This window comes from Rissa tridactyla, unplaced genomic scaffold (genome assembly GCF_028500815.1).
Source record: "Rissa tridactyla isolate bRisTri1 unplaced genomic scaffold, bRisTri1.patW.cur.20221130 scaffold_37, whole genome shotgun sequence".
In the NCBI taxonomy this organism is placed as follows: domain Eukaryota; kingdom Metazoa; phylum Chordata; class Aves; order Charadriiformes; family Laridae; genus Rissa; species Rissa tridactyla.
The window spans coordinates 530,288-542,518 of NW_026529584.1; the positions used below are offsets into that span (position 1 = coordinate 530,288).

Below are 12,231 nucleotides of genomic sequence, written 5' to 3' on the forward strand. Positions count from 1 at the left end.
GTTTCACTGGGAGCACTGGTGGGAGTCAGGGAGTCATACTGGGAGCACTGGGACCGCACTGGGAGCACTGGGGGGAATCAGGGAGTCGTACGGGGAACACTGGGACCGCACTGGGAGGACTGCGGGGAGTCAGGGAGTCATACTGGGAGCACAGGGACCGCACTGGGAGCACCGCGGGGAGTCAGGAGGTAAAACTGGGAGCACTGGGACAGCACTGGGAGCACTGGGGGGAGTCAGGGAGTCATACTGAGAGCACTGGGACGACACTGGGAGCACTGGGGGCAACCAGGGAGTCATACTGGGAGCACTGGGACGGCATTGGGAGCACAGGGGTGCGTCAGGGGTTCATACTGGGAGTACTGGGACAGCACTGGGAGCACTGGGGGGAATCAGGGAGTCCTACTGGGAGCACTGGGATTAAAATGGGAGCACTGGGGGGAGTCATGGGGTCATACTGCGAGCACTGGGACAGCACTGGGAGCACTGGGGGGAACCAGGGAGTCATACTGGGAGCACTGGGACAGTACTGGGAGCACTGGGGGGACTCAGGGGGACTTACTGGGAGCACTGGGGGGAGTCACGGTGTCATCCTGGGAGCACTGGGAGTGCACTGGGAGCACTGGGGGGAGTCAGGGGGTCATACTGGGAGCACTGGGACCGCAGTGGGAGCACTGGGGGGAGTCAGGGGGTCATACTGGGAGCCCTGGGACCTCACTGGGAGCACTGGGGGGAACCAGGGAGTCATACTGGGAGCACTGGGACGGCATTGGGAGCACAGGGGTGCGTCAGGGGTTCATACCGGGAGTACTGGGACAGCACTGGGAGCGCTGGGGGGAATCAGGGAGTCATACTGGGAGCACTGGGATTAAAATGGGAGCACTGGGGGGAGTCATGGGGTCATAGTGCGAGCACTGGGACAGCACTGGGAGCACTGGGGGGAACCAGGGAGTCATACTGGGAGCACTGGGACAGTACTGGGAGCACTGGGGGGACTCAGGGGGACTTACTGGGAGCACTGGGGGGAGTCACGGTGTCATCCTGGGAGCACTGGGAGTGCACTGGGAGCACTGGGGGGAGTCAGGGGGTCATACTGGGAGCACTGGGACCACACTGGGAGCACTGGGGGGAGTCAGGAGGTCATAGTGGGAGCCCTGGGACCTCACTGGGAGCACTGGGGGGAACCAGGGAGTCATACTGGGAGCACTGGGACGTCACTGGGAGCACTGGGGGGAGTCAGGGAGTCATACTGGGAGCACTGGGACAGCACTGGGAGCACTGGGGGGCGTCAGGGGGTCATACTGGGATCACTGGGACCACACTGGGAGCCCTGGGGGGAGTCAGGGGGTCATACTGGGAGCACTGGGACAGCACTGGGAGCACTGGGGGGAGTCAGGGAGTCATACTGGGAGCACTGGAATAGCACTGGGAGCACTGGGGGGAGTCAGGGGATCATACTGGGAGCACTGGGACCGCACTGGGAGCACTGGGGGGAGTCAGGGAGTCATACTGGGAGCACTGGGACTGCACTGGGAACGGGCCATGCTGGTCCATACTGGGATTACTGGTTCATACTGCGGTCACTGGCCCGTACTTGGATGCCTCGTGCGCAGTGGCCTGTAATCCATCCTCCATCATCCCCTGCGCCGGAAGTGGGTCCGGTTTCCGGCTTGAGTGGTCGTTGCCCCACCGCCCGCTGGCATCATGGCGGAGCTGGGGTTGCCGGGGGAGGAGGCGCAGGTCGGGTGGGACGGGGACACCCTGGGGACACACCTTAAAGCCCTGGTCCTCGTCCTGTCACTGCAGGCCTTGGTACACAGTCTCTCCTCGACTGTCCCATGAGCCTCCTTTTTATGTTGGATCCCTGCAATAAGGTCTCCCTGGAGCCTTCCCTCCTCTGTGCTGAACACCCCCAACTCTCTCAGCTTTTCTCCATGAGAGGTGTTCCAGCTTTCACAGCATGTTTGTGGCCCTCCTCTACACGCACGCTAACAGGTCCGTGTCTGTCTTGTGCTTGGCACCCCTGAGCTGGACGCTGTTCTCCAGCTGGGGTCTCACCACAGCAGCGTAGAGGAGGAGAATCCCCTCCCTCCACCTGCTGGCCACGCTTCTTCTCATGCAGCCCAGGATGCACTTGGCTTTCTGGGCTGCCAGCGCACGTGTCCAGCTCTTGTTCAGTTACTCCAGCCCCAGCATCCTCACGCCCTTCTCTGCAGGGCTGCTCTCAATCCCTTCGTCAACACACTCCATGAGTCTCCTGCACTGCTCACAGCTTCATGGGATGCTCTTCCAGCAGCTGCCAGGGTGACTGGAGTCCCCCAGTAGATCTCAGCCTCCGAGTGTGGTGCTGCCTGGAGGTGAAGTAAGAACGCTTCGTCAAAAGGCTCCTCTTGCTCGGGTGGCCTGTAGCAAACCCCAGCCGTGAGGATTCCAGCTGCACAAGGGTGCTCAGCTCCTCCTCTTTGTTCCCCAGGCTGCGTGCGTTGGTACAGAGGCACTTCAGCTGGGCCACTGACCACGACAACTTCTTTAGAGGAACACACCCCAAATCCTATGAAGCATTTCACAGCCGTTTCCCTGTGGGTTCCGAACACACCAGCAGCCCCTGGCCCTTCTCTCTTCCTAAAAACTCCATCCCTTTCCCGGTCAATCCAGTCTGACATGCAACTGGCCTCTTTTACACCGTGTTCTGCCTCCCCCCTCTTGGTTCCTCCCTGCTCCCCCTTCCGCTGCATGTCCCTCAGGGCTTTGCACAGCTCTATTCATTCCCACATCCCTCCCAGACCAGGCTCCCTCTGACTCACAACGTTCTCATTTCAAACGGCCACTGGATCTTCCTGGAGGTGCCACCTGGACTTTCTTGATGGCCCACCAGTTCCTGGGACTGGCAAAAGCTCTTTCTTGCCATGGACTCCATGGTTCTTTTCTCAAGTTTGTGGCTCAGTGCACTCTGCTTCTGCTTTCCCCTTTTTTCTCCCCGTTTCCCCATTAACAAGGTCCCCGCGCAGATGACCTTGCTGGAATAAACACTCCCCCTCTCACACGCCTCCATCCCTCAGCGTGACTGACCACCTTTGGCTCCCATCGCTGCCTCCCTGAGCCTTTGCCCTCAGGTTTGGGGCCCTGCACCTTCTTCTTGATGGCCACTCGGCCTGACAGCTGCCCCGCCCACCAGCTTCCGGGGGAAGTCCCGCCCCCTCTCCTCTACTGGGCCTCTGCTCTCTTCTGATTGGCTGCCAGCACCGGCCACCCCGGCTGGATGGACCTGGAAGTGCGTCGGACCCGGAAGGCCCTTCACCTACACGCACGGGGCCGCCATTGTGGTTTGTCCACCATTGTGGTTTGTCCGCCATTTTCTGCCGAGATGCCGCCATTCCCTGGCAGGGAGCTGCCATTTGGTTAAAGATCACACAGCTCCGAGATTGGCTAACGGCCATTTCTTGACACCGTCACACCCGCGTGTTCTCAGGCAGCCCCTGGGATGGGCCGCCTGCCTCGTTTGGATATAAAAATAGAATATTTCTAGACAATATAATCATATATTGTATATATCTATGAAAGGAAGTGTATAATTCTAGTCATGAATTTAGGTTTTTTAATAATACACACATTCTTTTTATATATATACTTATGTATATATGTATAGATTTCTACATAGGTAAACATTAATAAACATATAGAAATTAAATTAATAATCTTTGTTTCTAAAGTTTGCATAACTGTAAATTTGAAATGGAGCTATAGTTTTGAATTGAATAAACCCTTCTTCAGTATGATTTAGTGTAGTGAAGAATTAGAGTTTAAATGTGAACGGAAGCAGAAGGCAAAGGCCGGGTGGGGGTCCCCCACTTTACCAGGCTGCAGAACAAGCCCTGACAGGGTGGGCTGGGGGGAATTCAAGAGGGCGGAGGGGTGCCCGAAAGGTGGTGGGGCACGGACACGCTGGAACATGCCCAGGGGCTACGGCCCCCTTCTAGGAGGGGTGAGCAAGTGACGGAGAGGGGGGTCAGTACTGGCTTGGGTCCCCCCAAAAGACGAGCACGCAGCAAATAGGTTGGTCTGTGCTTGTGAGGAGCTGCTGCCTGAGTAGCCAACAGGCCAAGAGGAGGCTTCTGGTCTGTGTAGGAGCTTGTGAGGAGTCGTATCTCAGAGGTGAGCAGACAGCAAGCAGGGGGAGATATGGGGGTCAGGTCTCTGGTGCCTGAGTAGCTGATAGAGCAGGAGCAAGGCCAGGGCTCCTGTAGGGGCTGGTGAGGTCCCTGGTGCTGGTGTAGCTGATAGGAGACACATGGCTCGGGCTTGTCCTCGTGATGTCACTCTTGGCTGAGCAGCTGATAAGGCAGGCCCAGGTGCACAGCTCGTGTAGGTGCCTGTGAGGTCACTGGTGCATGCACAGATGACAGGCCAGGAGCTGTCACCTGGCTTGTGGATGTCTCTGCGATGTCACTGGTGCCTGAGGAGCCCAGGAGAAACATGTCTTGTGTTGGGTGTTTTGAGGTCCCAGGTGCCTGAGAAGCTGGCAGGCCAGGACTAAGCCCCCATCTTGTGTAGGTGTTTGCAAGGTCACCTGTGACCGCTCAGCTGACAGGCCAGGAAGAGGCCCATGGGTTGTGTAGGAGCTGGTGAAGTCACTGCTGCCCGCGTACCTGGTAGGGCAGGAGCAGGAACATGGGTGGTGTAGGGTGTTGTGGTGTCGCAGGTGCCCGAGTAGATGACAGGTTGGGAGCCAAGCAGTAGTTTATGTAGGTGTTTGTGAGGTCATTGGTGTCTGAATACCTGATAGGCCAGGAGCAGGAACGTGGCTTGTGAATGTCGCTCTTGTGATTTCACCGCTGCCTGTGTAGCTTTTGGGCAAGGAGCAGGCATATGGCTTGTGTGGCCGCTTCTGATGCCATTAAAATAATACTTGGACCCCACCCCAATATGGCTTTTTGGAAGAACCATCGTCATCAGAAGCCTGTACACAACACACACACACATGTGACAGCGGGACTCCTGAGCACGCAGCAGCAGCAGCAGCAGGAGGGTGTGAGGTCATGGTCACTGTAACCCCTGAGCACACAGTGGTGGCAGCAGGAGGGACGTGAGGTCACTGTCGGTACCACTCATGAGCACACGGCAGCAGAAGTAGGAGAGTGTGAGGTCACCGTCAGTATAACCCACAAACACACAGCTTTGGCAGTAGGAAGGACGTGAGGTCACGTCACCGATGTCACCCCGTGCCCGTGGGGCTCGGTGCAGAGCGGCCATGTGCATGACAGGGGCATGACGGGGGCTGGGAGCTGCCCGTCCCCGTGTCTGCGAGGCCGAAGGAGCAGCCCCTGCGGCCCTGGCTGGAGCAGTCGGGGTGGGGGTGGCTCGGGGGTACCCCAGGGATGTGCCTGGGCATGGCGCCAGGAGGAAACCACAGACTTCCTGCCCGGGCGCTGCGGGGGGAGCGGGGGGAGCGCGGCGAGGCCACGTGGGCTGTGGTTTGTGCACCTGCAGGCTCCAGCTCCCACTCCGCCCGCGGGGAATAACGGCCCCTGGGTGACACACTGAGAGTCAGGGACACGTCTGAGCCTCTGGGCTTCCCGTCTCCTGCTAGAGCAGGGACATGATCCAGCACCAGCTCCTGCGAGGGACTCACTGTGGGGGTCTGCAGGGAGGGACTGACAAGCCAACACTCCTGGGAAGGAGCCCTTGCCCTGGATGAAGACCTCTCCCAGCTGCTGCTCCCAGCACAGTGAGGTCCATGGTAGGGGCAGGGGCTGTTTCCTCCCCATCCTGACACAGACCCTGGTGCAGTCCCCACTCCATGGTCACTGCAGCTTGGTGGCAGCTGGACACTTGCCTCATGGCTTCTTGGATGAGCCCAGCGCAGGAGATGCTCACTGCTTCCAGGCCCACAGCAGGGTGCAAGGGGCGACTAACCAAATTCCCCTGCAGACCCAGCTTGTCCCATGATGATCCGCCACCACAGCGACCATGACACCGGCAGTGGGACATATATGTCCCTCATATATGGTCATGAACGGCGCTGGAGAAGTTCATTGGCGGGCTGGGCTGTGTCGGAGGGGAGATAGCTCCCGATAACGTCTAAAAAGGTGCTGCTGCTTCGATTGGCTCCTTCCGCAGCTGGGTCGGCATCTGCAGAGATATACTACCCTCCCATCATCGTTGTCCCCGTGAGTCTCCAGGGCCTGTGACAGGGAGTGGGGAAGAGCAGGGCTGTGCCAGCAGGGCAGGAGGCTCAGGATGGGAATGGAGGGACTCCTGTCCCCTCGGGTGCTGTGGCTGCTCCTCTGGGTGCAGCTCTGCAGAGGTAAGTGCCGGCTCCCTTTTCCCACAGCCCAGGGCCATCGGGTACCAGTGGGGTCATCAAGAGCCCTTTGGGAAGAGGGTTTCTTTCCAAGTGCCGCTGAGATGAGGGTCAGAAGGAGCTCAGGTCTATGGACCCTGTGCCTTTGCCTGTGTCCATCTGGGTGGGAGAGGGTGTCTCCATGATGCTGTTAAGGGGTGCTGGGCTGGGGAGGAGCAGGTGCCCTGTGCACGGCCTGGCGATACAGGTTTTGGGTGGGCATGGGCAGGGGCCCTTTGAGTTGGGAGGAGGTGCTGAGGGCTGTGGGACAGAAAATGGCCCAGCGGGTCTGGAGTTAGCACCCCCAGCCTGCACAGCCCATGGGGAGTGGGGGGACGCCCACACATCCCCAGGGAGAGCCTGGAGGGGAGAGAGCTCCCATCCTGGTGCCTGTGACAGGCAGGGGATACCCCAGACCTGCACTCTGGGGCTTGGTGCTCACCTGACCAGTCCCATCTCGGTGGTTGAAGGGGCTGCGGAGGTGAGACTGGAGAATGGCAGTGGACGCTGTGCTGGGAGAGTGGAGGTAAAACACCAGGGCCAGTGGGGGACCGTGTGTGATTACTCCTGGGACATGAATGATGCTGCAGTGGTTTGTAAGCAGCTGCGCTGTGGGTCCGCTGTCAAAGCTCATGCTAAAGCACACTTTGGGGCAGGATCCGGCCCCATTTGGATGGGTAATGTTAAGTGTCACGGCAGAGAGTCGGCCCTGTCTGACTGTAGACACAATGGATGGGGTAATACCTACTGTTATCATTCTGACGCTGCTGGAGTGACATGCTCAGGTAAGGAGCCAATCTATTCCCCACCTTTGGGAGTGGGACAGGAGAAGTGACCTGGCTGTTCCCTCAGGGAGCAATGAACGGCTGCCAGGGCAGGGTCCTGTGTTGCTGGTCACGCTGCCAAGCTGGGACTGTCATTGCCGGTGTCCCTGGTCCCTGAGGAAAGACCAGTGGGGTTCCACCCACCGCTGGGCCCCAAGATGGTTCATCCCACCCTCAGTTGGTGCCTGGGGCTGGGAGATGAATCCCCCTCAATGCCCCGCATTTTTTGTTGGTTCTCATCTTTCTTCTCCAATTCAGCCAGCACCTGTCTGGCATTGCTGAGGGCCAGGTTCCCCTGTGCCAGAGGCACCGAGAGCTGCTCACGCGGCCACCCACAGCCCCAGAGAAGGATGCAGAGTGGCCAGTGGCTTTTGGGTTGTGCCTCCTGGCAGACACAAGTCCCTCAACCAAAGCAAAGGGGCCGCTTAAGGGGAAAAAGCCCTGTCCTTGGGCAGAGGAGCAGGGTGTCCCTGGTATATCTGTGCCATCAGCACCCATTGGGAGCTGCTGGGAGGGTCGTGGGTCTCTTTGCCTGTGGCCACCTTGCAGGCCAGGTGGGACATGGGTACGTAACTGCCAGAGGGCTGTGGGAACTCACAGGGTTCTTTGGTTACTCCAGGATTTGTCCGGCTGGTTGGAGGGGACAATCCCTGCTCAGGACGAGTGGAGATCCGTGATAGGAACGAGTGGAAAACTGTCTGTGACTCCGACTTTGGTCTCAAAGCTGCCGACGTGGTCTGCAGAGAGTTGCAGTGTGGCACAGCCCTGTCTGTCCCCGGGGCAGCTCACTTTGGAGAAGGGGCTGGTCCCATGTGGGACAGAGAGCTGCAGTGCGTGGGGAATGAATCCCTTCTCAGCTCCTGCCCCACGGGGTCCCCCAGGGAGCAGCCCTGCACCCACGCGAATGCTGCCGGTGTCACCTGCACACGTAAGGACTCAGGGCAGGGTGTTACCACCGGGGGTGTGCCGATGATGGGGGAGCAGGGACGGGACTGTGCTGTGCTGGGTGTGAGGACAGAAGGGGTGATCACAGAACCATAGGATGGTTTGGGTTGGAAGGGACCTTTCAATGTCATCTAGTCCAACTTGCCTGCAACCAGCAGGGACCTCTTCAACTAGATCAGGTTGCTCAGAGCCCCGTTAAACCTGACCTTGAATGTTTGTCTGCAGCCCTAAAATGGTGCATAAGAAGGAGGAGAAAGGCAGGGTGTCCATTTGGCCTCTACTCCACCACCCAAGGGAGAAAAGCACAAGTCTGCCCTGTCTCATCCTTTTCTGTCCCGAGTTCACAGGGTTCAGGCTGGTGAACGGCAGCACGGCGTGTGAGGGGAGGGTGGAGGTCCATGTGCAGGGGACCTGGGGCACCCTCTGTGCCTCCCGCTGGGACCTCCTGGACGCCCACGTTCTCTGCCGTCACCTCAACTGCGGGTTTGCTGAGTCCATTCCTAAAGGAGGGCATTTTGGGAGAGGAAGCGGCCCTGTCTGGAGAGACTCCTTCCACTGTGACGGGACTGAAGCCCACCTGGGAGAGTGCCCAGTGACTGCCCTGGGGGCCTCGCCATGCTCCCATGAGAACGACGCTGCTGTCATATGCTCAGGTGAGTGCAGGAAAACACTCGGTTACTCTGTTTTCCTCTTAAATGCTCCCAAAGCTGGGGATCCTGTGGCAGTGCAAGGCTCTGGCTCAGAAGGTCCCCACAGAGGGCTGGCGGCAGGCAGGCGAGCTCCAAGGCCCTCCTGCAAGGGTCCAGAGCCTGGAGACGTGCTGTAGGCTGCGGGGCTCCCCGATGCCGCCAAGGGCTGGGGCATGGCTGCTCTCCCCAGGCCCAGCTCGCTTCGCATCCCTGCGGCTGGTGGGTGGAGGAAGCCCGTGCGACGGGCGAGTGGAGATCTTCCAGCACGGGACGTGGGGCAGAGTCCTGGATGAGCAGTGGGACGTGCAGGAGGCCAGCATGGTGTGCCGGCAGCTGCAGTGTGGAGAGGCAGAGGCAGCCTACAACCCCCCAAAGGCTCAGAGAGGGACGGGTCCCGTGGGGCTGCGCGGGGTGCGGTGTGCAGGGCACGAGGCCAACCTGACCCTCTGCAACACCTCCCTGTCTGAGAGTGCGCTGGAAGCAGGGATTGCCGAGGACGTGGGGGTCATTTGCTGGGGTGAGTGGCACTGCACGGCCCCCCCAGGCTCTGGGCTGGGTGGGCAGCCGGCCCTTGATGGCAGCCGGGGTTTCCTCCTGCTACAGGGAGCCGTCAGGTGCGGCTGGTGAACGGGCCTGGGCGCTGCGCTGGGAGAGTGGAGATCTACTACCAGGGCAGCTGGGGGAGCGTCTGCGATGACGGCTGGGACCTGTCTGATGCTGCCATCGTTTGCCACCAGCTGGGCTGCGGAGGGGCGCTGGAGGCGGTTGGCTCTGCTCGGTTCGGGGAAGGCTCCGCTCAGATCTGGCTGGAGAGCGTGAACTGCTCCGGGGCCGAAGCTGCTCTCTGGGACTGCCCGGCAGGGTCCTGGGGGCAGCACGACTGCGGGCACAAAGAGGACGCAGGAGTCGTCTGCTCAGGTGTGTGCCGGGAGCTGTGGTGGGAGCCCAGTGCCCAGGCAGGCCGGGACGAGGGGAGAGCCGGACACGGCCGAGGCTGTTCCTGGCCAGCTCTGAGCCCCTGACAAAGGCCATCGTGGGGACACCCATGCACAGGTGCCCTCAGTCCCACCGGGGGTCCCTGGGGAGCTCCGCTGTCCCTGACGGGCAGCAGGGAGGGCAGGGGTGTCTGTCCATCAGGGACATTTCTCTGTCCGTGGGTGCAAGGGGGACTTGCTGGACGTGCCTTTGCCTGTCTGAGGGCCTGGCGGGTGCAGGGGTGTCCCTGCTCCCCCAGCCCCAGCCCAGCCTCTTCCCCCTCACTGCCTTTCCTCCCAGAGTTCATGGCCCTGAGGCTGGAGAACGGCACCAACTGCTCCGGGCGCCTGCAGGTTTTCTACAATGGGACGTGGGGGAGCATTTGCTCCAACTCCATGACTCCTGAAACTGTGTCGCTGGCATGCAAGGAGCTGGGCTGCGGGGACAGAGGGTCCCTAGAAACACAACGGCCCTATGGCAGGCTGTCTGGCACGGCCTGGCTGGATCGTGTGGAGTGTGGGGAGAGAAACAGCTCCTTCTGGCAGTGTCCCTCCGCTCCCTGGCACCCGCAGTCATGCGACGACCTGCGAGAGGAGACCCACATCACCTGCAAGGGTAATTCTGAGCTAGCCGGGCACCAGCATCCCCTGCGTTCCTGCTCCTGGCTGGGCATGGTCAAATTCCTGGGCCTGCAGGGGCCTTTCGTTTCCAAGGCAGACACTGCTGCTGCTGGTACCAAAAATGGGACTTCCTCTCCCGGAGCCCCACACATTCACCAGCGGTTTCCAGCCGGGCTCCCAGCTTCGCCTGGTTGAGGCAGAGGTTTCTCGAGGCGAGGTCCCAGAAGGGAACAGCCAGGGCTCTGAGGAGTGTCCCTTCCATGGACACCCTCCTGCTGCTCTGTGACCCAGGGTCCCTTTGGGGCTGAGCAGTCAGGGTCTCCCACGTTGCCGAGTGTGTGTCCCCCGAAGGACCAGGGTTCAGCTGCTGCCATGGGTGGGTGGCACCATGGCTCTCTGCTGCGCAGCCCCCCTGCAGCAGCCCCTTCACCACAGTGTTTCCCTCTGCAGGGAGTCAGCCAGAAACGCCCCCGGCCCCAATGGCTGCGTGCCCCAGCACCCCGAGCTGCACAGGTAGCTGCTCCTCTGCATGCCCCTCTCGCCTGGCAGGGCTCTGCCTGCTGTCCCGCGGCCCTGGGAGCTCTCTGCCTTCTCCAGACAGGGAGAAGATTCGTGCCGTGGGAGGGGAGAAGGGGTGCTCTGGCCGAGTGGAGGTGTGGCACCGCGGCTCCTGGGGGACGGTGTGTGACGACTCTTGGGACATGCGGGATGCCGAGGTGGCATGCAGGCAGCTGGGCTGTGGCCCTGCGGTGTCTGCCCTGGCCGAGGCTGCATTTGGGGAGGGGAGCGGCCCCATCTGGCTGGAGCAGGTGGAGTGCCGGGGGACAGAGCCATCTCTGCAGGACTGCTGGGCCCGGCCTGGGGACAGCGGTGCCTGCCGCCATAAGGAGGACGCGGCCGTGAACTGCTCAGGTGAGCGGCAGGGCTGGGACACCTCACAGGGAGCCCTTTTCCCCATTGGCTGCCATCATGGCTCCAGAGCTCCTGAGAGCAAGGCCATCCCTGCAGAGCAGGAGAGCCTTTTGCCGAGTGGGCAGCAGCGTCTGTGGGGCTGGGTGTCCTCCAGCTTCTGCCCGCAGGGCCCTGCAGCCCCCAGGGGCATCTCCCGGGCTGCCGGCTCTGTCCCTGCTCTGAGCCCTGCGCTCCTTCCTGGCCATGCTCACCAGTCGTGCAGGAGGGGCGATTTGGGTGGGATGTGGCAGGGATGTCTGCACATGCACACGTGCGCACACACACACACACACGGTGTGTCAGAGAGGAGGCTCCCTGGCACCTGCACCCCCACCCTCTCAGCCCAGCTCTCCTTCTCCTCCTCTGCAGATGCACCCAGGACGGCAGCACCAACCCCTCCAGCAGGTAACCCGTCCTCCCCACCAGCGCTGGGTCTTCTTGGGGCCAGGCTGTGACCCACAGCCGGAGGGAAGGGGCTCCGTGCTGGGCTGTGAAACTCCCAGGAGGAGGCACCGGGGTAGCGGTGGGGTGGGAGGCTGGGGAGGGCTGTCATTCACCCACTCAGGTGGGAGCTTCCCCATCCCTCGTCCCCTGAAACCCGGTATGTAATGGGGGTCAGGACTGGGGTGTGCCGGCCCCTCACCTCTCCCAGGCCTGGTGCTGCCCTTTCTGTGTTCCTGCCATGCAGATCCCATGCGGGGCCGTCTGACCGGCAGCGGGAGAGTCTCATTGCCCGTCATCATGTGCATCATCCTGGGAGCCCTTGTCTGCCTGCTCCTGGCCCTCCTGGCCGGGCAAGTGCGAAGCGCCAGGGCTGGGCGCAGAGGTGGGTCCCCTCCCAGGGGAAGATGCCTGCTGGCAAGGCCAGGGGTGCCGTGGGCTGTCAGTGA

At 61.0% G+C, this 12,231-nt stretch overlaps 1 protein-coding gene across 1 annotated transcript; it reads left to right on the forward strand.

Moving 5' to 3' along the window:
• Positions 1-6,191: 6,191 nt before the first annotated feature.
• Positions 6,192-11,739, forward strand: LOC128903473 (scavenger receptor cysteine-rich type 1 protein M130-like; the record flags this gene model as incomplete). The annotated part of the gene is made up of 8 exons (XM_054187486.1): positions 6,192-6,301; positions 7,781-8,759; positions 8,986-9,312; positions 9,399-9,713; positions 10,071-10,385; positions 10,841-10,903; positions 10,988-11,302; positions 11,711-11,739. Coding segments are annotated over exons 2-8 (1,806 nt in total), but the record flags the coding sequence as incomplete, so codon positions are not given.
• Positions 11,740-12,231: the final 492 nt, after the last annotated feature.